This window comes from Lagenorhynchus albirostris, chromosome 1, assembly GCF_949774975.1.
Source record: "Lagenorhynchus albirostris chromosome 1, mLagAlb1.1, whole genome shotgun sequence".
Lineage (NCBI taxonomy): Eukaryota > Metazoa > Chordata > Mammalia > Artiodactyla > Delphinidae > Lagenorhynchus > Lagenorhynchus albirostris.
In genome coordinates, this window is record NC_083095.1 from 27,911,671 (window position 1) to 27,938,532 (window position 26,862).

Here is a 26,862-nt window from a genome sequence, read left to right on the forward strand (position 1 = left end):
TTTTGGGCAACGGAAAAGCCCAAGCCGGTTCCCGACCCTGGCAGTGTTCTGTGCTGGGTTTTCTTGGGGAGGGTCGAGGGACGGTTTTCTGCTGGTGCTGCAGCCGCCTCCCAGGGTGGCAGAGCTGGGACTTCGCCGTGCTGCATCCCTTGCTCGGGTAATGTTTCTCTATTGCATCTCTCCAGCACGGGGCAGAGCCCAGAGGACCTGCCTGCACTAGAGTTCCAGAGAGAGGTAGCGCAAGGGTAGGGGGGACGAAATTCTGGGTTGCCCAGTAGCTTGGGGAAACACATTCTCCTCATCCTTCAGCGCTGGGGCATCAGGTCTTTATCGTGCTACTCGGAGGCTCTGGTTCCTACTTGGTTCTCCCAGCCGGCATTGTGCCTGGTGTAGCCAGGTGGACGATCCTCATGATTCTCCCCCGAGTGATTACCGTGTATTCATCTCGGTGAAGCGAGGGATGGAGCAGCGTTTGAGGGCCTTCTTTAGATTGTCTCTAGAAAATTGAGGCATAAGCTTGCATATGTTACTAGTTACCAAGCCAGGAAAATGTTGGGAAATAATTAACATGTATTGTGAAGGCTTGGTGTGTCATCTTTAATGGAAAAGGTAGAGTTTTTGAGAACAAAAAGGGAAAGATAGCTTCCATTTTTTGAGTACCTCCTAGGTACTCTGGTGGTTCTTAACCTTTCGGAGATCCACGGACTATTCTTTAACAAATGGGTACACATACAACATTTGCCATACAATTATGAGACTCTTGGACTCTGAAGCCCATCCGTGAACCCTCTAGGTGTCTGCGCTTTAAGTTAAGAACCCCGATCTTACATACTGTATTTGGCACTTTAATTATATTACCTTCTTTGACCTTCACAATAACTTCAGTACCCTCTTTTTACATATGGGAAGCTGAGGCTCAGACTTTGTTCAGGGGTTTGTTTGGGTCTGTTTGATTCCAAAGTCTGTACTTAACTTACTGCACAAAGCTGTCCTAGTGTTTGAAATCCAAAAAGGTTATGAGGTTAAAAAAAAAAAAAAGCTGACCATTGCAGCATAAGCCTTACTATGAAATATAGTATATTAACATGAAATTTGGAGCCTAACTGGTGGAACTAAAAATCCCTGTTCTGCCTCTTACTAGTTGTTTGTAATTGGGTGATTTTATCTGTGCTTCAGATTCTTTACCTGTAAAATGAATAGTATCTGTCTTACAGGGATGTAATCAAGACTAAATTAGTTGATGAAGTTCCTAGCACGACTAAACCCTATTAAAGTGTTTTCTGTTATCGTTGTGTGTCTTCTGTCAGAGTATGCCAATTGTGTATTTTAATATAGTTGCTCAATTTGGAACTTGAATGTGTTGATAACCTCAACTTTATTACGTTTTCAGTTCTTGAAAAGCTCAATTGCAGGGTGATTTCTTGTGTTGATTTGAGTAGACAGTTTTCTTCCTACTTCTGCTTCCCCTTTTAGGCACGCGTGCATTTAGATAGCTTTGTGGGGCACATATCTGACTCTGTAGACTCTGAATTTTTGATATGGAAATAATTTTATTATGGGAGCATCTACAGATACTGTATGTGCCTCTTGCTTTACCCCATTTGTGGTTACTAGAAGTTCCTAATCTTTCGGGAACAGCCTTTCTGCCAAGCTGTCATGGTGATATGATAGCCACCACTTTTTCGATGCATTAGAACCTCTTGGTGATTAGGCAATTAGCTTCTTAAGTAAACATGATTGGTGTGTTTATTTTAAACATTTGGAGACTGATTAGTGTTATATATAGGTTCAGAGGGAAAATTGCATATAATTAAATAGTCATTTGCATTTAAATTCAGGCATTGACAGAAAAACACTCCCTTGGTAATGTGTACCCTGAATTTTGGAATCCACAAACAATAATACATTAAAAAAAAAGCAGTTTGTAATATCCTGAGACTTTTCTGATTTCCTTGATTGTTAAAACTTGATAGGGAGCTAAATTAATGTAGGAACACCATGGGGGATGAGACCATACTTAGAAAAATATGTTTTGTTGCATTGTAATCTTGTTGCAATCTGAGATTCTTATGGTCTAAGATTAAAGTACTCTGATATTCTATAGCATATTTTGATGGTGATGGGAGGGGGAGATGGTGTTTTGTGTTGGGTGGGAGCAGAAAGTAATTGCTTTTGATTACATACTTGTGAGAAAAAGAAATAATTTTAGTCCTTCTCAGCAGTCAAGAGGTTGTTTTGTACTTTTCTGCAGTCTTGAAGAGAAAGAATTGTTCAAGGCAGTCGACCCACAGTTTGAACACATAATTGGGCTTGGACTTCATTCCATTCACTAATTGGTCTAACTTACTAATGTTAAGTTGTTAACAAATTTCTATATAAAATTTTGGATGATGAAAGATTCCAACATCTTGTATTTCAATGTTAGAAAGTTAGAGGTAGATTCACTTTTGTGGCCATTAAGAGAAAAAAAAATTCACAGATATTTTCTTCCTTTTCAAGTTACAGTTTTTACACTTATTTTTATGTCTCATGTGATACGAGTTTTTCTCCCAACAAACGTTAGTTGCTGTTAGTTATTTTTCAGTTAGCTTGACTGCCTCTAAATATGGTAGCATATGTGTATAGCATTCCCTACTCCTAAGGTATCGATATTGAATTGGTTCGTAAGGATACCTCAGAAGTACATTACCGCTGCATGTTCATTCATTCAGAAGGCATTTATTGGGGGCCCATTCTGCTCCAGGCAATGTGCTGGTTACTCTTAAAAAGTTCAGGCCTGTATTGGAGAAAGACTTGTCTACAGATAAATTATGGTAGGTGGTTGAACAGATATGCAAATTGAAATATTTTAGAGGAATTATTCTACTTGTTCATCTTTCTGGTAGTGGTTCAGGTCAGAGTAGTGTTGTGTAATATTTATTTAACACTGTAACATACCATATAACAGATCAAATTTTATGACCTTAATGGATCAGTTTACCTTTTAAATGACTTTAGTCATTAAATAGCTTAAGTGTAGATTTTAGTTATCTTTCTTTGGTTTCTTTGCCTTTTGAAGGGTTTATGAATGCTTAGCCTTCACTAATATTCTTTTGTATAGCAGTTTCCAAAGTTTTGAGGTTGTTTAACCTTATTGCAGTGTGTGGGTATGTGTGAGCATGCCTGAGACTTGATATGGTGTTATGTCACCATGACATTTTCCTGAAGGGACTCTTGAAGCCTGTACTACAAATTATGGTTTAATAGAAAGAGGTGATATCGTTTAGATATTAGAAACCAAACAGTTATGGTAGCTATATGTCTTTTCATTTAGCCTGAATTGGAAACAGCACCATATGATTTTAATATGAATTTTTGTTACTTTGAATAGTTGAGGAATTGGTTATCATGTTTCTCAGAGCTTTTACCTGAAGCATTCATTTCAGTGCAGTTTGCCTGTTGGTGTTGAGATGCTAATTATTAACATCTGTTCATTGTATTTTTAAAAATTAATTAATTTATTTTTGGCTGCGTTGGGTCTTCGTTGCTGCACGTGGACTTTCTCTAGTTGCCACGAGTGGGGGCTGCTCTTCATTGAGGTGCGCAGGCTTCTCATTGTGGTGGCTTCTCTTGTTGCGGAGCACGGGCTGTAGGCACGCGGGCTTCAGTAGTTGTGGCACGTGGACTCAGTAGTTGTGGCTCACAGGCTGTAAAGCCCAGGCTCAGTAGTTGTGGCACATGGGCTTAGTTGCTCCGCGGCATGTGGGATCTTCCTGCACCAGGGCTTGAACCTGTGTCCTCTGCATTGGCAGGCGAATTCTTAACCACTGTGCCACCAGTGAAGTCCTGTTCATTGTATTTTTAAAAATACTAACACAGTAAATTTTTTTAAATTATTAGTTTGCTTATTTATTTATTTATTTGGCTGTGCTGGGTCTTTAGTTGCGGCACACAGGATCTTTTGATTGTGGCATGCGAACTCAGTTGCGGCATGTGGGATCTAGTTCCCTGACCAGGGATCTAACCCGGGTCCCCACATTGGGAGCATGGAGTCTTAGCCACTGGACCACCAGGGAAGTCCCACAATAAATTTTATTAAAAGATTGAATGGTTTAGTAATGATTTTGAGATCCCTTCCTGCTTAGGTACTCTAAGATCTTATACAATATCCCTGTGTAGTTTCTACTTTCTCTTCCCAAGGTATATCCCTCTTTTTTTTTTTTTTTTGGGCGGTACGCGGGCCTCTCACTGTTGCGGCCTCTCCTGTTGCGGAGTACAGGCTCCGGATGCGCAGGCTCAGCGGCCATGGCTCACGGGCCCAGCTGCTCCACGGCATGTGGGATCTTCCCGGACCGGGGCACGAACCTGTGTACCCTGCATTGGCAGGCAGACTCTCAACCACTGCACCACCAGGGAAGCCCATATCAATCTATTTTTATCCTTTAACAAATGCTAGTTCCTTTTGGACTAGCCTTAAAGACAAAGTGAAATAAAACACTTTAAAAAGCATTTAAAATACATTTCTGCTTTGAAAAATTGGGATTGGCTTAAGTAGATGACCTGTCTTTATGCTTCTGTATGTCTGCAAGGCCATCTGATTCCACTAGAACCGTACAAGGAACATGAATTTGGTACCCCACATAACCCACCCAACAGACACTAAGCCCACTACTCATAGAAACCTACTAGCCATACTTAATTCTCTGTCTTTTTTTGACACTTGTATAAGCTCCCATGTCCACCCCAAGAACTTTGACAAAGCAAGAGAAAACACAAGTGCTAGTAAAAGTAATTACATAGTAAAAGTTGCTTTTACATTTTAAAGTTCCTTAAATGCTGGCATACTGTGGATATAAAAGTGCAGAGGATTCTTTTGGTTGATCTCCACACCTCCCTACCCCTAGCATCCATTTCCTCCTTCCTCCTAACAGACTTTTTCCCATGTATTCTCTTTCCTCCCTTGCAGCCACATGCTTCAGGGAAAGCCAACCACCTCTTCACGCCAAAGGATGGGGCTGGTTGGCTAAGAATAATTCCATCCGTCTTTACCAGTCTCTAATTTAGGAAAGAAAATGTAATTCAATCTTGGTCAATGACGTGAGAGATTAAGTTTGCTGTAGGCTTCTGGAAAAGTCCTTCCTATGCTTTCATTGTATTTTCTATTCATTATTCTTTTTGATCAGAGATCAGGTAAAGATATTCTAAGAATATACAAAATACATTTCTGTTGTGTCCCTTTGTTTTTATCCATAGATCCAGCCCAGGTTATTTTAAACCCCTGTCTTGTCCACTTAGGGAAGTTTAACTCCAAGGATAGCCCTTGGTGTATGTGGTGAAACTGTTAGGAAAACAGTTAAAACCTCCCAAGTGTGATCTAGTTTTTCATATCTTGGTGAAGAAGGAAACCCAACTGGGCTGCATAAATGGTTTATATCCATAGAAAAGGATCGAAAATGTTTTGAAACAACGTTTTAACCAAGCATTACCTAAACTGGGGCAGTGACTAGGGAGGCATGATCAGAATCCTAAGGGGGAGTGAGAATGTAAAGTGTGGAACCATATGTACTTTTTTTAAAACCAGATTTTACGTTGGAAAAATTTTAAGTTCATAGAAAAGATGCAAAATAGTGCAGCAAGTTCCTGTATACCTTTCACTCAGATCTCTCCCTGATGTTAATGTCTTACATAATCGTGGTACATTTTGTCACATCTAAGAAATTAACATTGGTATGACATTGGACTACAGACTTTATTTAGATTTCATAAAATTTTCCACTAATACCCTTTTTCTGTTCCAGGATACCACACTGCATTTAGATCATGTGTAATTTTGATAAATTAGGGTTTCCAGTGAGCTTTTTCTGTGCCATGTATGTGGTCCAATAATCCCCTCTGACCAGTGCTGAGGAGAGAAAGTCATTGACCATGAGAATAAACAATACCACATAGGTAGTGTTTTGTAGCCTTTGATTCCCAGAGCACTGTTAATTCAGTGGGAGAGTTGGCTTTGCTCCCAGGAGAGTGGTGTGAAGTTTCCTGAGAAGCTTAAGAGCTGATCCTGATTGAGGGTCCCTTCCCAGCCTCCACTAACACTGTGTGTTCACCTCATAGATTTTTTTTAAATAGTGTTTATTTATTTTTACTTGTTGACAGTTTGCTTTATTTATGGCTGTGTTGGGTCTTCATTTCTGTGCGAGGGCTTTCTCTAGTTGTGGCAAGAGGGGGCCACTCTTCATCGCGGTGCATGGGCCTCTCACTATCGCGGCCTCTCTTGTTGCGGAGCACAGGCTCCAGACGCACAGGCTCAGTAGTTGTGGCTCACGGGCCCAGTTGCTCCGCGGCATGTGGGATCCTCCCAGACCAGGGCTCGAACCCGTGTCCCTTGCATTGTCAGGCAGACTCTCAACCACTGCACCACCAGGGAAGCCCCACCTCATAGATTTTACTGTATGGAACTATCACCAATTATTTACTTGTCTGTCTTCTTTACTAGTTTGTTTCTAAGGGGTCAGGGACTATCTTATTTTGGAATCCTAAGCATCCAACATATTGCTTGGCATGTAATAGGTTCTTTTTTAAAAATTTTATTTATTTTTGGCTGTGTTGGGTCTTCGTTGCTGTGTGCGGGCTTTCTCTAGTCGCGGTGAGCGGGGGCTACTCTTCGTTGCGGTGCATGGGCTTCTCATTGCTGTGGTTTCTCTTGTTGCAGAGCATGGGCTCTAGGCGCATGGGCTTCAGTGGTTGTGGCTCACGGGCTCTAGATTGCAGGCTCAGTCAGTAGTTGTAGCGCATGGGCTTAGTTGCTCCGTGGCATGTGGGATCTTCCCGCACCAGGGCTCGAACCCGTATCCCCTGCATTGGCAGGGGGATTCTTAACCACTGTGCCACCAGGGAGGCCCCATGTAATAGGTTCTTAATACACATTTGAAGAAATTAATAAACCCTTGTTTGGTAACATTGATTATTAGGTCAACAGAAGTTTTGTTTTGAATACCATGAGTGTTGAGTTTCTCCTTCAGTTTGAGCCATCTTAAGTTGTCATTTCTGTGGCTAGTTGAGTTTTTCTTCCCAGAATCTTAAACAAGGAACTATAAAGTATTCATTTAAGGTTTCTCTTTCTTCTGATTATATAAATAATTTATTTTCCTTAAAAAATAAGAGTAGAACTGAAAGTAATAGATGGTAGTAGAGTTAGAAATTGTGTTAGCTTTTGAGTATATGTGTGACAATTCCAGTTTCACCCCACTGGGCTGTAGATCTGGCTGTTTGCCTGCCACTTCATGCACAGTTAATGAAATAAAAACTTCCTAGACTTATTGAGGGAGACGGCTTGTCAGATTCAGAGAATTAGTTTAAAATTTTTCCCATTACAGCCAAGATTCGGTGGCCCAGGGTCACCTAAGCATAAAAGCTGCCATGGTGTGGGAACACAGGGGCCTGTTCTAAATCTGTGGATTGGGCACAGTAGAGTCAGTTTGGTAAACAGAAAAAACATCAGGGTAGGAGGGAGTTGTAAATAATGCTGCTATTTTCTTGATTTAGAGTAAAGACTGTGATAGGGACAGAGATGAGCCAGTCTTCTACTTTGTTTTTCTCCAGACATCCCATGAAGTTACAAAATGAGCAATGATAATTTCTTGTTTCATTTCTCCCTGTTTTACTAACATTAGCTTTATATACCTTTCTCCTACTTTCTTTGAACTATTCTCTATTCCAGGGGGCATAGAATAGTTTTATATATACTATTCATTTAATTTTGAGTCTGAAGAACTCTGGATTATTTGAAAGAGACTGATGTAATGGAATCCACATTGAATTAAGAAATGTAGAATTACTTTTAAAAACAAGCATCAGGGGTCCAGAAATTTTATGTCATTTGAGGAGAACTGAGGGACTAAGATCTTGCCTACATTTAGAAATGCCCTTTATTAGATTGAAGAAGTGGAACATCGGTTAAGAGATAAAAATCTTTCCAATTCTGAAACAGACTATAACTTAAATAGTGGTTCTTAATGTGGGAAGTTGATTTTGAAAGAAACAAAGGGATAATAAAACTGTGTGACTAATGATGAGATAAATGGAATGCAGGTATTTCTTAAAAAATCTTGCTAAAAACTTTGACAGTGGATTTCCCTGGTGGCACAGTGGTTAAGAATCCGCCTGCCAATCCAGGGAACACGGGCTCGAGCCCTGGTCTGGGAAGATCCCACATGTCGCGGAGCACCTAAGCCTGTGTGCCACAACTACTGAGCCTGCGCTCTAGAGCCCGCGTGCCGCAACTACTGAAGCCCGCGCGCCTAGAGCCTGTGCTCCGCAACAAAGAGTAGCCCCCGCTTGCCCCAGCTAGAGAAAACCTGCGTGCAGCAACAAAGACCCAATGCAGCCATAAATAAACAAACAAACAAATAAATAAATAAAAATTTAAAGAAAACTTTGACAAGAGATTTTCTTATGCAAAACTTTTAGGTAAAACTTATAGAAGAAAATCTTTGTGACGTTGAGTTAGGCAAAGATTTTTTTAAAGAAATAAGACATGAAAAAGCACAAACTATAAAAGGAAGAAAAAGATTAATAAGTTGGATTTCATCAAGTTAGGAAAATTAGAAACTGTTACTCTTTAAACAACACTGTTAAGAAAATGTAAAAGCAAGCCACAGAAAATATTTGCCGAATGTATATCTAATAAAGGACTTGTATTCAGAATTTATAAAGAACTCTTACAACTCAGTAGTAAGAAGACAGCTCAGTTTTTTAAAATGGCAGAAGATTTGGATACCAAAGAAGCTTTATAAATAGCCAACAGGCCCATGAAAAGATATTCAATATTGTTAGTCCTTAGGGAAATTAAAACCACAGTGAGATACCACTTCACACCTATTAGAATGGGTAAAATTTAAAAGATTGATAATACCAAGCATAAGTGGGTATAGTAACGGGACCTCCCATACATTGCTGGTGGAAGTGCAAGGTGGTACAGCCGCTTTGGAAAACAGTTTGGCGGTTTCTTGTAGATTAAATATATACTAACCACACGACCTGGCAATCCCACTCTTAGCTGTTTACCCAAGAGAAATGAAAACGTGTGTCCACATTACACTTGTACTTGAATGTATACCCATAATAGCCCCAGCCTGGATAGAATGTCCTGTACTGGTGAATGGATAAACAAATTGTTGTACGTCCACATAATGGACGACTACTACCAGCAGTAAAGGGGAATGTACAACTGATACAAGTAATGGCATGTATGGAGCTCATGTTATGTTATGTGTTATGTCACACACAAAAGACTACATTTTCTATGTGATGTCATTTCTGTGGCATTCTGTAAAAGGCAAAATTATAGCAAAAGAAAGTACATCAGTGGTTGTGCAGGAGGGTGGAGGAGGGGGCTGACTGCAAAGGATCATGAGGGAACTTTTGGGGATGATGAAGTGTTCTGTATCATGATTGTATTTTATATCATAACCTTATACAGTTGTCAAAACTCTTAATTGTATGCTCTAAATTGGTGACTTACTAGATATAAATTATACTTCAGTGAAACTGATTTTGACAAGAGATTTGACAAGAGATTTTTTTTAACCAGTCATTTATATAGGATTAGAGAATGGATTTAAATTAGTTTGGATCTGAATTTGTTATAGGCATTAAAATAATTTTGAAATAATAATATCACTGAACTGAGTTGCAAAGAGCTTACTAGTTATCAGTGTTGGGTCAAGTTGAGGTTAATATTATTAATGAAAACAGATGGAAATAAAATACAAATTTTATTTGAAGAAGTTGCTAGATCAGAGAATGAGAGTTCTAAATAACTAAGGAAAAAAAACTTGAGGGCTGATTTTGAATTCCCCCTCTGGCCTAAATCTTTACTCGGTCTAATACAGTTGACCATCAATTTCTAGAAATAGTCACTTCCTTTTGCCTCCAATAAATTACTTTTATTGGGTGGACCAAAAAGTACCTTCAATTTTTTAAGTAGAAATAAAAGACACAGTTTTCATTTTCACCACGAACTTTATTGAACAACATTTTCACCCTTTTGTTCCACTACCTTCTGCCATTTTTCAGGCCATTTCATAATTCCATCTTCCCAAAACTTTTTATCTTTTTTGAGCAAAGAACTGTTCCAGGTGCCTTTTACAGTCTTTCAGGGAATTGAAATTTTTTCCATTAAGAGAATTTTGTAAAGACCGAAATAAATGGAAATCGGAAGGTGCAATGTCTGGTGAATACAGCGGATGAATCAGAACTTCCCAGCCAAGCTCTAACAGTTTTTGCCTGGTCATCAAAGAGACATGCGGTCTTGCGTTATCCTGATGGAAGATTATGCATTTTCTGTTGACTAATTCTGTATGCTTTTTGTCGAGTGCTACTTTCAGTTGGTCTAGTTGTGAGCAGTACTTGTTGGAATTAATCATTTGGTTTTCCGGAAGGAGCTTATAATAGAGGACTCCCTTCTAGTCCCACCATGTACACAATGTCACTTTCTTTGGATGAACTGGCCTTTTGTATGGTTGGTGGTGGTTCATTTCGCTTGCCCCACCATCTCTTCCATTCCACTTTGTTGTACAGTATCCACTTTTCATCGCCTATCACAATTCGTTTTAAAAACGGAACATTTTCATTACGTTTCAGTAGAGAATTGCATGCAGAAATATGATCAAGAAGCTTTTTTTCTCTTAACTTACGTGGAACCCAAACATCAAAGTGATTCACATAACCAAACTGGTGCAAATGATTTTCAATTCTTGATTTGGATATTTTGAGTATGTCGGTTATCTCCCGCGTGATATAACGTTGATTGTTCTCAATTATTGTTTCAATTTGATTGCTATCAACTTAAATTGGTCTACCCAACAGTGGAGCATTGTCCAGCAATAAATCTCCAGCACGAAACTTTGCAAACTACTTTTGACACATTTGATTAGTCACAGCACCTTCTCCATACACTGCACAAATCTTTTTGTGCATTTCAGTTGCATTTTTATCTTTCTTGAAATGATAAAGCGTAATATGCCGAAAATGTTGCTTTTTTTCTTCTGTCTTCAATGTTAAAATGGCTACACAAAAAATCACCAATTTTGATAAGTCTTTTTTTAAATGCACACTGATATTACAGCTGTGACATACAATCTAACAAAATTGTTTCAAATGAAGTTGAAGACAGCTAAGTGCTACTAGAGCCATCTTACGGAAAAAAACAAATGAACCTTTTGGACAACCCAATACAATTTTTCTCCTCTGAGTTTCTTCTCATTTTGATTTGCTAGCTCTTTTTTGGGGGCAAGGGCAGGGTATATTTAACGTTGATCCCCTCAGGCTTCTATGATTAGTCTTTTTCTTGGTCTGCCTCCTTTCTCTGGCAGTCTTTTCCCATTCTCCATGTCTTTTAACTGCCCTCAGGATCCTGGTATCTATAGCTTCAGATGCTGATTTCCACTCATCTTGTGGATATACTCAACTGGATTTCCTATAGACACTTTAAACTTAACATGTTCAGTTCTGCACTCATTACTTTCCTTACATCTCTGCCTCCTTAATTCTCTACCATTATTCATCTAGGCTCCCAGGCATAGAAAATCCTGATTTGTCCTTGGCTTCTTGCTCTCCTTGATCTTTTCAGCCTTGCAGATCACCAATCTGTTGCTTCTAACAGAAATAAAGCATATGCTAGTCTTCCCTCTCTACATCACAGCCAGTGCCTAGTAGCTCCCTTGGACCAGTATCCTCTTGTCTCTCAGCCATTGATCTGTCTTTCTCTTCAGAGTCTCTTTCACATTGCCCCCAGAGTTACTTCTTTTTAAATGTGTGATCCTCTTACTCCCTTAGTTAAAAAACATCTCTTGGGGCTTCCCTGGTGCCGCAGTGGTTGAGAGTCTGCCTGCCGATGCAGGGGACACGGGTTCGTGCCCCGGTCCGGGAAGATCCCACATGCTGCGGAGAGGCTGGGCCCGTGAGCCATGGCTGCTGAGCCTGCGCGTCCGAAGCCTGTGTCCCGCAAGGGGAGAGGCCACAACAGTGAGAAGCCCGCGTACCGCAAAAAAAAAAAACATCTCTTGTGGTTTTGTTGTCATTGTTGCTTAGAGTCTAATAAAATGAAGTCATATTCCTTTAAAATTACAAATTAAATATTTCTGAGCTCTCATTCTTCCTATCCCAAGAATGTCTTTCCCTCCTGCCCCTTTTTGGAGGTTCTTCTTGATGCATCAGTATTCCTGGGTAAGAGGGTAGGCTCTGGAATCACACTGCCTGGTTCCTTCAGTTGTCAGCTTAGTGACTACAGACAAGTTATTTGAGCTCTCTGTACCCCTGTTTCCTAATCTCTAAAATATGCATAATAATATGGTTACCTTATATGGTTGCTGTGAGAGTTAAATGAGATAATATATGAAACACTTCAAACAGTGCTGGCATATAGTAAGTTCTCAGTGCAGGTGGATTCTTCTTTTTATCATTATACTTGAAAAAGAAATGCAGAAAGCTTATTATTTTGGATTGTTGTTTGGTTGTTTCCAAATGAGATTTCTCTGGATCTCTCATCTTTCCTGATGAGGAATGAATATAAATGAAAACTGTATAACTTGGCTGAACCAAGTTCCCTCAGGTACACTCTGTGCCATCTTCCTCATTTATTTGGGTTGGGCTGCTTGGGCATAAATCACCATCATAACCTGGCAACCCCACAGCTTGGTTTGCACATAAAGCCGTATCCCCCAGGGCTCTCGTGTGGTCCCAAGTCACCTGGGTCTAGTTGCCAGTCTCAGCTGGTCCTCCCTTCCCTTATATTCCAAGTCTTGCTTCCCAAGCGCAGCTGAATTCCTTTCTTTTCTCAGTGCATCTCCATTTTATATCTGAGGCAACTGAAGATAAGTTAAGTAGCTTGTCCAGGATTGCTTCGTTGTGAGATTCATGCTCTTGACCACTGCACTGTACTGTACTTAGAATCAGTCACCCTGTATGGCCCAGGTGGTTTTCTAAACACTTTGCTTTTGTAATGCTTAACTTTTTATCACTGTCTCTTGACTCAGTACTTTTACTTATGCTGCTGCTTCTACCTAGGGTAGTGGTACTTTTTTTTTCTTTCTGCCTGGCACATGCTTACTCATTCTTAAGTAATAGCCCCTTTGCCACTCATGTGAACACTTCCCCATTCAGGCAAAGTTACTTCTCTCCTTCCTTTGCCCTCCACATATTTTTTTTTCCTCTTTTGTGGTAGTTGCTACGTTGTATTGTCCAGCTCCCACATTGGACAGGGTTCGTGGAGGTTAAGAAAAGACCCCGTCTTATTTATTCTTGTGACCTTAGCTTTTAGCACACAGTCTGGCATGCCACAGATGCTCAACAAGTATGAAATGAATGAAGAATGAATGATACAGAAGAACCTAAAGATGTTGGTGGTGAATTATAGTGAATTTGCTAAAACACGAAGTTTTAGCAAATAATTTTTTTTTTATAATTGTATGCAGTGTTTCACAGAACTAACCCCTGAGGGTTTTTTTTTTTTTTTAATAATTCTACAGCATTTCTATTGACTGATTGATTGGCTGTGTTGGGTCTTCGTTTCTGTGCGAGGGCTTTCTCCAGTTGCAGCGAGCGGGGGCCACTCTTCATCGCGGTGCGCGGGCCTTTCACTATCGCGGCCTCTCTTGTTGCGGAGCACAGGCTCCAGACGCGCAGGCTCAGTAGTTGTGGCTCACGGGCCCGGTTGCTCCGCGGCATGTGGGATCTTCCCAGACCAGGGCTCAAACCCGTGCCCCCTGCACCGGCAGGCAGACTCTCAACCACTGCGCCACCAGGGAAGCCCAGCAAATAATTTTAAGCTAAGAGAAAATATAGATATCTAGGGATAGAGGAACATAGCAGAAAAAATAAAATGTGAGTATATGAAATGGGTGGTAACGGGGTAGTATATCAACAATTGAGGGGGGTTGCAGTGCTTTTCCAAATTTTCGGCTCAGGTACCTCTAATGGTAGAGGATAGCGGGCATGTAACCCTTTGGGGGCTGGGAACAGAGCCCCAAGGAGCCTTTCTGCCTCAACTACAAAATATATATGAACGTTTTGAACCTACCCATGTTTTATCTTTAGGAATTCTTGCATATTTTGCATTCTATTTTATTATCTATGAGTTTGTTTTAACATGAGAATATTTTTTCTCCCCACTACCTCATCCTCTAATAACTAGACGCAGTGGGAATGTGTCCATTTATCCTCTGTCTTCTAGCACATTCTGGCATGCCCCAATGCCCACATCTGGGGAGCATGGAATGGGGTTATAGTCTAATACAGCAGCATTCTAGCTTTCTGTTTTGGGGGATAGTCTAGTCAGGAGTATTATGTCACGGAACCAAGGAGGGTGAGCTCATCTTGTTCTGACTAACGAGGCTGTTCCTGGAAGGCTGCAGTCAGTTGGAGGCACCTCATTACCAGATCGCTGGGGACCAGCTGGAGAGAGTTCACAGAAGACCCACAGGAATGATTAAGAGACTGGAGGGGCTGACGGATGAGGAACGGATAGAAATGAAAATTGCATAACTTGGCTGAACCAAGGTAGCAGGAATACACAACTGTATAAATATCTCAAGAGTATAAACTTGATGGGGGAAGGCAATCTTTTATGGTGGGATTTTGGGGTGGGGAGAATAAACCAAGGGTGAAATTAAGCAAAGGAAAATATAAACTAATAATCTAAAGTGTCTGTTGGTACACTTTGTTTCTTGGAACCTCCTTAGTTGGACCACTCTAACTTGTGGGCCTTTTTTTGATTGAATGATTTGTTTTTTTTAGTTTGACTTCCGTGGACTTGCGGCTGGTGCTTCTCTGTGTAGAGAACGCTGGAGACTACATCTTAACAAAGCGAACGTCTTTCTTTTGTCCTGTCTTGTTTTGTGGGACTCAGTGGTTGATATTTGGAACTCCTATGTGCTGCCACTATCTCTTTATGCACCAGAATTCTGAAGTGGACTTTCACATAGTTTTCTTTTTTTAATTAATTTTTTATTGGAGTATAGTTGATTTACAATGTTGTTAGTTTCTACTGTACAGCAAAGTGAATCAGTTATACATATATCCACTCTTTTTTAGATTCTTTTCCCATAGAGGTCATTACAGAGTACTGAGTAGAGTTCCCTGTGCTATACAGTAGGTCACAGTTTTTTAGAATAGCACTGTAAAAGTAGAAACTCAGTATGTATTGTAGTAATTTTAGAAACCCAGATACAGTATTTGGTCCCTGAGGTACTGGTTGGTTTCAGGAAATTATAGCCTTGATGAAATCCAAGCATGATTATATGAAACACGTACTTGGGAAATGATTGTATGAAATTCCTATTTGGAGTATGGAAGGCATAAAACTTTTAAATAACAGTTGAAATTAGCCAGGAGAAACATTTGCATAATGTTGCCAGTTTTATAGCCCTTTTCCTAAGAAGGGGTAGTAGAACTGGAAGAAAGTGATTTTTATGCTTTTTTGATATATAAAAATGAGTTCATTTATACAACACATTTATGTACTTTTAAGACTAAGTCATCTATACCAGAGATTGGTAAACGTTTTTTTGTAGATGGTCAGATAGGAAAGCTTTGTAGGCCATACATCTCTGCTGCAACTACTCAACTCTGTGTTGTAGTTCAAAGGCAGTCAAAGGCAAAATGTAAACGAATAAACTTGGCTGTGTTTATTCTTCTTTTACAAAACTTTTTTTTTTTAAACAAAAACCAGTAGCTGTCTGGATTTGGCCTGCAGGCTGTAGTTTGCCAACTCCTCCTGCAATAGACCCTTGCTCCTGAAAGCATGGTCTGCAGACCAGCAGCATCAACATTACCTATGAACCTGTTAGAGATGCAGAATATTGGGTCCCTTCTCAGCTGACTGCTCTAGAGTCTAGACCATGTTTCCTGAACTTTAACATGCATAGGAATCACCTGGGGAGCTTGTAAAAGTATGGACTCTGAGGACTTCCCTGGTGGCGCAGTGGTTAAGAATCCGCAGGGACACGGGTTCAATCCCTGGTCTGGAAGATCCCACATGCCACAGAGCAACTAAGCCCGTGCGCCACAACTACTGAGCCTGCACTCTAGAGCCGAGAGCCACAACTACTGAGCCCATGTGACACAACTACTGAAGCCCTCGCGCCTGGGCCTGTGCTCCGCAGCAAGAGAAGCCACCGCAATGAGAAGCCTGCGCACCGCAATGAAGAGTAGCCCCTGCTCGCCTCAACTAGAGAAAGCCTGCGCGCAGCAACGAAGACCCAGCGCAGCCTAAGTAAATAAATAAACAAACAAAAATATTGTTTCCTTATTTGAAAAAAAGGGTAACTTGCCTTTTTAGGGAGAAAAAAAGAGTATTTAGAAACTTTTTATGTGTTTCCGCATCATTAAGAATTTGGGGGACTTCCCTGGCAGTCCAGTGGTTAAGACTCTGTGCTTCGGGCTTCCCTGGTGGCACAGTGGTTAAGAATCCGCCTGGCAATGCAGGAGACACAGGTTCGAGCCCTGGTCCAGGAAGATCCCACGTGCTGTGGAGCAACTAAGCCCATCCACCACAGCTACTGAGCCTGCGCGCCTAGAGCTTGTGCTCCACGAAGCCACCGCAATGAGGAGCCTGTGCTCCGCAACGAAGTGTAGGCCCCGCTCTCTGCAACTAGAGAAAGCCCATGTGCACAGCAACAAAGACCCAACACAGCCAAAAATAAATAAATAAATAGATTAATTAAAAAAAAAAAGACTGTGCTTCCACTGCAGGGGGCACAGGTTTGATCCATCCTGTATGCCGTGTGGCACAGCCAGAAAAAAGAATTTGGAAAATACTAAAAGGTACAGGTAGAAAATAAAAACGTCTATAATTCAAAACACCTAGAGATGACCACATTTTTATGTTGCTCCTTCCAGTCTTCTGTATGTAATATAATATTTTAAAAATTGGGCTCATGATATGTAAATAAGTTTGTGCTTGCTTTTTCATTTAACATTTTATTTGTGAGTGATTCACTGTGATATTCCTTTAAAGTGTAATTTTTTTAATGCTTATATAGCATTCTAATGGATCTCTTATAGTTTATGCAGTTCTTCTCTTGTTTGTGGCTCCTTTAAACTGGTTCCAATTGCTAGTTGACCCAGGTTTTGGCTGATGTACTTGGCAAGTCTATCACCATATTTTAAAATAATTACACATACTTATTTATTTTTAATTATAAAAGTTTGACAACTTGTTTGATCTGGTGGCTTTCACCCATTCTGTTCTTCTGGTCTTGTTAGCATTTTGTGTTTTCTTTTTTGGTCTCCCATGATAGAGAAGCAGTAGAGTGGTCATCAGAAGCATGGAGTCTGAGTCCAGGTTGTCTGGGTTTGACTCTACTATGTACTGTGCGTAATCTTGAGAAAGTACCTTGAGAAAATGCCTCAGTTTCCTCATCTGTAGAATAGGGATAATTGTATCTGTGTCTTAGGGTTGTGAGTTAATACACATGAAGCACTGAGAATAGTTCCTGCCACGTGGAAAGGGACTGTCTCTTTTCATTTACTGATCAGTAGTTTCTTCTCGTGTGTTCTATGGCGGCTATTCTTGCCAGAAACCCCTTTCTGCTACATTTAGTTCATGAATATCTTTGAGTTACAGACTGACTTTACTGAACTTTGTTACTCAGTAACTTTATCTTGAATGTTCACAAAAATTTTCTCCTTACTCACAGTAGCAAATTTTACTGTTTTAAAGATAAAGTCAGTATTGTTTAACCGTGTCTTGGAAATGCATACATGGGTACAAAGGGAGCAGACTGCATAGGCTGATTGATTGGGTTTTAAAGCTCTTTGGTGGTTTCCTCTTTCCAGCTGAGTATTACCTGATTCCTTATCAGGGCATACAAGGCCCTCTGCAGCCAAGCCCTGCCTGTGCTCTCCTTTCATTTCTCTTCACCTTGTTCCCAGCCCCATTAAAGTGAAACTGGGTGTGTGGTTGTGACGAGGCTCACTCTAAATCTGTGCTCTACTCTGCATCTACTGAAGGGTTGGAATCCACTGAAGTGCTGGAGCTCTCTTCTGGGGAGTGACACAGCTAAGCCCGTGAGATCGCCCCTTGACTTTTCTTGCGGACTTTTAATTGGGAAAACTTGGTCAGAGATTACCTGCCCTTGGTTATTTTTAGTGCCACAGGGTTTCCATTGTCTATTCTATACCTCCTCTTTGTTGTTTTCTGGGGGTTCTCTTTGAGAGATAAAAATCTATTCCACTGACTCTTTTTTTCTTTGTAGCGTAGGATCCCGAGACAGCAGAACAGATGCACCCTTTGGCAGCCAATTGCACCCTGCACTAGAGAGAAGTCCAGGGATGTTATATTTTGGGATTATATTTCTCCACCGTGGAATTCATGCAGTTCATTCCAGAAACATTGACCCTCTGCTTCTGTGACACACCCTCGCTGAAGGTCTGATGGACAGACACTTTCTCTTGACCTTGCAGCTGTTTTCTTTCACGTGGAAGTTGGAAGACAAGGTGAAAGTGGCCAAAAGTTACCTGCTTTGGTGGATAGGTGTGCTCCCCTTGGTTCTCAGAACATGGGCCCTCGTTTAAAGGTAAGGTGACAGACTAGTTAAGACTTACTTATTATTGGGATGTAGAACATGGACTCAGTGACCAGTTTCTAAGCCCTCTCAGCAGGGGATAGCATTGACGTGCACAGCTGCAGTTGGAATTGACTTTGCTCCCAGCAGAGCAAATTTGAGTATGAAGAAATCAGTTCTCCATTTCTGGGAATAGACTTTTTCACAACCAATCTTCAATGTTAGGGCTAAAATTTATTTGATATTGTAATTATAAATCTTTTACTAAAAAAAAAGGCAAAGAGTTTTAGAATATGTATATCAATCAACTTTCTAACATTCCCTTGAGACATTTCCCCTTTCCTTTTTTGTAGGTAATTGTGAGCCAAAGTTCTGTAGTATTGAGCAACTTGCCCAGGATCTTTTAGTAAGCAAGTGATATTTTTGCATTAGATAATTGGTACTGCATTCCATTTTCCTTTGTAATGTTTTATTTTTATTTCAAAAGATTTAAAAAGGGGCCGTAAGCATTTGTCTTTCTAATTTTATCCTCGGTAAGATTGGGTAATGCTTTTCACACTTTCTTTTACCAGTTTCTTAAATCTTTTCTCTTCCCAAATACTTCACTATCCCTATGACTCCACTCTTTTTCATGATTCAGTTATATGAGGTTAAGAACACTGGGCTTCAGAGTTAGACAGGCTTGAGTCACTTAACCTGCTGGAAGATGTTCAGCAAGTCAACTTTTCTAAGCCTAGGGTTTTTCTTTTTTCAAGTCTCTAAAATAAGAATAATAATGCTTATTTACCAAGTTGTATTGGTGACAATTACTTGGGCTAACATGTAAAACACCTAGTACATTGTTTGGCCTGTGGTAAGTGGCTCAATAAGGGGGTTGTAAGTTATGGTGGGGTGGGAGCAGAGACAGGGCAGAGAGGGCACGACAGGTACAGTAAGAGGACAGAAAATGCCTACAGAAGAGGTGAATCTGGAATAAAAGTGATTTGAGGGGTCACCCTAAAAGGAAACCCTGTACTCAAAGACAAAGGCATGGAAGCTTTGTGATAGCATCCAGAAAGGAGGAAAATGCAGAAGGAAGGCAAGTTTAGAATGTGACCATGGGTAAAATTGAGAGATGGGTAAGTATTGTTGGGGAGTTTTTTTGAGAGGTATTGTAGAGAAGTGGGACAGTTTATAAAGATCACATCAATGAGTGAATTGACAGAGCTAACTCCCTGATCACAAGGAGGCTTCACAGAGAAGAGAGGAGAGTTTGGAAAAAAGTAATAATTGGTATGCTGAGTTTTAAATAATAAAGGGAATTGGAGTAGAAATGTAGAATTGACCTTTTGGAAAAGGTCTAGGTGATCTAGATCAGTGGTGATGATTTGGTGGAGTGACAAGTGAATGGGGAAAAAATGGACAAGGACTTAACAAGGTCAAGTTCATTATTATCAGCCACGAGGACCAAGAAAGACTATGGCTGTTCCACACCGTTCCCCCAGTATCTGGCGTATTAAGTAGGTACTCAGTATTTGTTGGATGAGTTATTTTAGTATTAATTTTTAAAATCTTCATTATAAAAATTTTCAGACATAAAATTAGAAAAGTTTAAACAACTCCCACATAGGCAGAGATTTTAAGTATGGTAAGAGAAACCTTGCCTTTTGTAGTTCTGATGCATTTCTCATTGAATGAAGTGTGGACCAATAGAGAGGTTTTCTCAGTTTCTTACTGGCTCTGACACAAAGGAGTAGTGATGCTGCTACTACTATTGATAATAATTATAATAATAATTAAAACTGAGAACTCACTGTGTGCCAGGCACCATTCTAGGCTGTTTACATGTGTTAACTCTTTTCATCCTCACAACACCCCAGTGAGGTACACACAGATATTAGCCCCATTTGATGGATAGGGAAACTGGCAGATTATAGAGAGTTGTTGTCCGTGGTTACCCTGTGAGTGGCAGAGAACGGATTTGAACCCAGGTGGTCTAGCTGTAGTCTAGTCATGCCCTCATCCTCTATATTATTCTCTTTGCTCTACTGTTTGATTTGACAGTCTTGATGGCTGTGGAGAGTTATAGTGAAGTCCTGTCACACTAAAGGAGATGGTGTCATAGAAATTATTAAACTTCATCTCTTTTTACGGCAATGAGAATTCTGAAGCTTAGACAGGTCACACAGTTGCAGCCCTGGAACTGGTCTCCAGGCTCTGACTTACTGCTTGTCAGCTGCCTCTCACAGAAAAGGTTGTTGTGGTTGTCAGAGACAGTACATAGGAATTTTCCCAGCCCTCATGATGTGTGCCATAAATTTAGCATTGCTCTATCCCTCTAAGGAGTAAGAGACTTAAGACCACAAGTCTGTAACATCACCTACATATACTTCATTTTCTACTGAGTGCTGTAACTTTACTGAGGGCTAAATGTTCATGGCCAGGATCAGATTGAATGACGTCCAACTGAGGGAGTATTTAAGACAATTAAACTGCTGGTTTCGGTTCCACCAAGTCACCTAGTATATCCTATAAGGCACAGAGAGTTGCTTTTTGAGAGATGATAGCAGCTTTTCAGCATAAGGTCCCAGGAGATGAGATTCTTGTTTGGGAAGGAGGCTCACTAGTTGTGATCTCAAATATTGAGTTAGTATATTGTCCTCTGGAGAGCAACTTAATTCATGTGTATTGACAGTGCTAATGTTCCCTGTGTGGCTTTCTTTTCTGGTAGGACTTTGGACACCAGTCTAAATAGGGATTTCTATGAAACTTGACATGGTCATTCCTCAAATTACCTACTCCCTATGGATTCCATTGGATATATTGTTATCAAAGGATCTAATGGCCATTTTTGGTCACTCTTTCTCTTAAATTTTCCCAGCATAATCAGACATAAAAGCACACTTGGTTGGGGAAAAAAAAAAAAAAAAGTTGTTTTGGTCCCTCCCAAATCTGAGCATAGAAATTTTCAGCTGTCTTGTCTCTAAGTTATATATTAGTGCTGATAAAAGGTGCTGGGTTGAGATAACATTGATAACCTTAATATATATTGACTTGAAAAGAAAGAATGAATTTAGTGCATTGTGGATTGGAGAGCATGTACAGTCTATGCTAAGGTCAAAACTCAGTGATAAGATAGGAATGTCAGTGGGCATTGCATTTTTCCTTGGCAGTACCGTGAGTGGTTCAAGTGAGTAATAAGATTGAAGTCTTATTCTGGAGATAAGTCTAAAAACAGTGTAAGTTTCCCCTCAGACTCTGGCCCCTATTTGAATTGTTCTGACTCTGGCAGGCATCACTTAGGATGAGAAGTACAGTCTCCTCCTTTGCTTCCTTCCTCTCCTTGGCCTCTCTGCTGAGCTCATCTTCCACAGGGCCTGTTAGTTTGTCTGATTGGTAACAGCAAAAGAAAATGGTTTCTCTTACATGCCCATTGCTTATTATTGGGATGACCCAGAGTTCATTTTAATTACATAATACCAACATGATGGTAATAATCCTTTTAAACATTTTATATAACTATTTCTACTTAGATGAATTACTTCCAGAAGGCAAACATAAGGGGAAAGTGACTCCATTATCTTCCTTGCCTGTGTTAATTAGTACCACTTTGCATGGGGGAGGTAAACTGTCCTGGGGCCCTGGATCCAAGAAGATGAAAGCCATGCTATTACATTTTGTAACTAGAAGTGGCTGTTTGTGGTATTCCTAGGGTGGTCGGTAGATTGGAAGTCTTTAGGAGGGGGAATGATGGTCTCTCTTTCTCTGAAATGTTGTAGGGCACCTGTCAAGCTAGAGAGAGAGCAGGGATAGTAAGGCTGGAGATGGTAGGCTCAAGCCACATGCTCTGCTTTGTCTCTCTCTGAGACATCTGTAAGGAAGAGTTAGAGGAAAAACTAAACAAGTTTTCTTCTGCAGCTGCAGCTGTGATCCTCGGCTCTCTGTTGGCATTGAAGGGACCTGATGTTTTACGTCATTGGTACGTTATAGAAAGAGCTCTCTATTATTTCTTTGTTAGGGTTGCTTATATCATTTTTTGCCTCCTTACCTCCCCCTTTCTCCTTGAAAATAGAAATATTTCCAGGCATGCCAGAATGTACCTTCACAGAGTTGGCAGTGTTATTCATTCATTTGGGAAATATTTATTGAGTAATTATGGCCAGTGCCAGATGCTGTTTCCTGTTGAGTCAAAGTCGAATAAGGCAAAAATCTGCCTCCATGGAGTTCATAACATGAAGGGGGAGAAAAGTTATAATAGATGAATGCATGCACGGGAGTTTGAGGGAGCCCAGAAGAAGGAACCCCTAACTGTGGCAGGGATTGGGGAGGGCTTTTGCCAAGTGACCAAGGAAGGGGAAGGCTTCCAAATGGAGAGAGTAGAGTGCACATTCTTTTTACTATGTTAGGACCCAGTACATGATGGGAGGTTGGGGGTAGGCATCGTATGTGGACCATGGTGTAGAACAAGGGTTGGTAATCTTTTTCTGTAAAGGGCCAAAGAGTAAATATTTTCAGCTTCCCAGGCCATACAGTCTCTGTCACAACTACTGAACTCTGCGGCTTTAGGGCAAAGGCAGCCCTAGACAACAGTAAATAAGTGGGTGGAGCTGTGTTTCAGTAGAATTTTATTTACAAAAACAGGCAATGGGTGGGATTTGGTGCGAGGACCCCGGTATGGAAGTTCCTCTCTTCACCCACAGAGGTAGTGACCCAGTAGAGGGTGTCTTTGGAATTCTTGCTTGCTCCACAGTGAGAAGCTGTAATGTGTAACTGGCGGGTGGTGTGTGTGTTCTCTCTTTTACATAGGTGGCATCACAGTGTCTGTGGTTGCATTCTTCTTCACAATTAAGTTCCTCTTCGAGCTTGCCGCACGTGTAGTCAGCTTCCTCCAGAATGAGGACCGAGAACGCCGAGGGGACCGGACTATATATGACTACGTGCGGGGAAATTACCTGGATCCCCGGTCATGCAAAGTCTCCTGGGATTGGAAGGACCCCTATGAGGTGGGCCACAGCATGGCCTTCCGAGTGCATGTAAGGGAATGTTTCTGTCTCCATACCCACTGGGGTTTCTGAGTCAGTTGCCTTCCAGAATCCAGTTCAGTCTGTTGGTGGTGCTGGCCTGAAACGTTCATGTTCTCCAACACCTCCCCACCCCCACCCCCCAGGAACTTGGGAATTGTTGACATCTGAAGAGTCATACATTTCTCTATCATTTTGGTTTAATAGGTGCTTAGCTTGGAAGAAGTATAAAGCTTAATGTTACATTTTCAAAGTGAGAAAAATATTACGGAAAAGAGTAGGTGCTACAGATTAGGGGTTGGCAAACCATGGCCCAAGGGCCAAATCAGGCCCACTTCCTGCTTCTATAAATACAGACTTACTGGAATACAGCCACACCCATTCATCTTCCTGTACTGCCTATGTATGCTTTCACGTTTGAGGAGTTCACCACAGTTGAGTAACTAACTGTGTATGACCCGCAAACCAACAGCATTACTCTCTGGCCCTCTGCAGAAAGTTTGCTGCCCCCTGCAATGACTTCTCCACTGAAGCCTTGTGCTTAGCTCCATAGTCTGAACCCCACTAGCCCTGCCTAGTGCTTTTGTTCACTCAGTGCCAGTGGTACCCACTGATTTACCTTTACATTTGGGTTAGCAGTGATAATATAAGAAAAAAGGGCAAGTAAGACAGGGTAGGCAGCATCTGTGGTTCAGAAGTGTCAAGTTGAAATGGACTCAATGGTGTATTTTCCCCTCTCCTCAGAATACATTAAGAATTTGTTCGTGACTTAATGGTTTTCTTTGAAGCATTGAGAGAATTTGTTCCCTCATGTGTGAGAAGGACTGTAGGAGTGGGTGGATACAGAGATTTACCAGTCACCTCCTCCCTCCTCACACTCTCTCAAGTAACACAGGAAATGATTTTCTCCCCCTGCTCAATAATGGGTGTCCCTCTTCTCCCCACCGCAGTTATTCTATAAGAACGGGCAGCCCTTTCCTGCACATCGGCCTGTAGGACTAAGAGTTCACATCTCTCATGTTGAGCTAGCAGTGGAAATTCCAGTGACCCAGGAAGTCCTCCAGGAGCCCAGTTCCAACGTGGTCAAGGTGGCCTTCACTGTGCGCAGGGCTGGGCGGTACGAAATCTCAGTGAAGCTTGGTGGATTAAACGTGGCCTATAGTCCCTACTACAAGATTTTTCAGCCTGGTAGGTTGTTTTTTCTTTCTTTCTCTCCCTCCATTCCTTCCTTCCTTTTGCTTTTCCTTTCTTCTTCTTCTTTTCTTAAACAGTGCCTTTGTTGAGATTTAATTCACATGCTATATAATTCATACATTTAAAATACACAATTTAGTGGTTTTAAAACTTTGTAGACTTGTATAACCATCACCACAGTCAATTTTGGAGCATTTTCATCACCCCTTCACCCTGTACCCAGGTCACTCCATATTTTCCCCAAATCCCTTAGCCCTACGTAACCGCTGATCTGCCTCTGTGGATTTGCATACTCTGGGTACTACTCTGCCATTTACATTGCATAAAAGCGTGATCATAACATATGTGGCCGTTTGTGACTGGCTTGTTGCACTTAGCATAATGCTTTTGAGGTTTGTCCATGCTATAGCATGAATCAGTACCTCATTTCTTTTATTGCTAAATAATATTACATTATATGGATATACCACATTTTATTTATCCATTCATCAGTTGATGGACATTTGGGTTGTTTTCACTTTTGACTACCATGAATAATGCTGATGTGAACATTTGTGTACAGTTTTTGTGTGCACATATCTTTTCATTTCTCTAGGAGTGGAATTGCTGTGTCATCAGCCGGGTAAGTTCTTAAGGGGTGAGGGTGCCAGAATAGACCAAAGGTAAAGTCTTCGGATTTTTGAAACCTTTTCAAGTAAAATCACCCTAATCCTGCCCTTGCTGCCAGTATGTGTTTTACTTCTTACTGAAGAGTGTCCGCCCAAGCTTCTAGCATCTTAAGAATTGAGGCCTCTATCTCAACTTTTTTTACCCCCTTGTGTCCTTTGTGCCAGATAATAGATGTTCATGTGCTTTAAAACCTAAAAGTATAATCTCTAACTCCTGGTTCTGCAACATACCGTTTAGTGTGCTGAGACCCTGGCTGCCCTGTTTGCCCTGCCTTGGCTTCCTTTTGACAGTGTCATTAGATACTAGCCAGGTTGGTGTCCACTTTGGGAGTCAAACCATAACAAGAGGGGTCTTGAGAAGATTTGCATATGTTTGCATGAAAGGTCCTCAGTTTTCTTTCCCTTATAACAGAGGAAGCCTCTGGACAAGGTGGCTCCCAAGCCTTCTCCCTCTCCAGGTATTTCCTCCTTTGCTTCAGTGACTCACTCACAGACTCCTTTCCACACGAAGAGGAGTTGCCTCACCTTGCCGCCAGTGGAGAACAGTTCATATCCTTATAATGTGTACCAGCCCTTTTCTTTTTAAACTAAAACTGAACTATTTATTTTGACATGATTTTAGATTTTCCTACAGTTGTAAGAGATAATACAGAGAGATGCTGTGTACCTTGACCCACTTTTCCCAGTGGTGACATCTTACAGAACTAAAGTACAGTATCACAGCCAGGTTATTGACATGGATACAGTCAAGACACAGAACATTTCCATCACCACAGAGATCCTTCATGTTGCCTTTTGACAGCCACACCCATTTTCCCTCCCTCACCCACCTGTTTTTTAACTCCTGGCAGCCCACTAATCTGTTCTCCACTTCTGTAATTTTGCCATTTCAAGAATATTATATAAATGGGATCATAACAGTATGTAACCTTTTGGTTAACTTACCTTTTTTGCACTCAGCATATTTCTCTGGAGATTCATCCAGGTTGAGTATATCAGTAGTTGGTTCCTTTTTATAGCTGGGTAGTATTGCTTGGTGTGAATATACCATACTTTGTTTAACCATTCACCAGTTGAAGAACATCTGGGTTGTTTTCAGTTTGGGGCCATTATAAATGGTGGTTTTAATTTGCATATCCCTAGTGGTTAACAATGTTGAACATCTTTTTATATGCTTATTTGCCTTCTGTGTGCCCTTTTTTGATGAAATGTCTTTTCATGTATTTCATCCATTTTCTAAATGTATTTTTTGTTTTTTACTATTGAGTTTTGAGAGTTCTGTAAGTCCTTTGTTAGAAATGTGGTTTGCAAATATTTTCTCTCAAGCTTTAGCTTTCCTTTTCATCCCCTTAACAGGGTCTTTCACAGAGCAAGACTTTTTAATTTTGCTGAAGTCAATTTATTGTTTTCCTTTTATGGATCATGCTTTTGGTATCTGAGAACTCTTTGACTAGTCCT

General features: G+C 40.8%; 1 protein-coding gene across 5 annotated transcripts in view; it reads left to right on the forward strand.

The window, feature by feature from the left end:
• Window positions 1–21: 21 nt before the first annotated feature.
• The window catches only part of AREL1 (apoptosis resistant E3 ubiquitin protein ligase 1), a 43,803-nt gene continuing 16,962 nt past the window's right edge, over window positions 22–26,862 (forward strand). The window contains exons 1-5 of one of the 5 annotated variants that reach the window (XM_060137692.1): window positions 22–157; window positions 18,239–18,554; window positions 22,440–22,500; window positions 23,328–23,554; window positions 24,493–24,730. In XM_060137692.1, the coding sequence (XP_059993675.1) occupies window positions 22,485–22,500; window positions 23,328–23,554; window positions 24,493–24,730 (481 nt within the window). In that variant the 5' untranslated portion in view covers window positions 22–157; window positions 18,239–18,554; window positions 22,440–22,484. Of the gene's footprint in view, window positions 235–18,233; window positions 18,555–22,439; window positions 22,501–23,327; window positions 23,555–24,492; window positions 24,731–26,862 lie in introns of all 5 variants that reach the window. The other 4 variants (XM_060137609.1, XM_060137941.1, XM_060137779.1 and 1 more) reach the window with 4 other exon arrangements.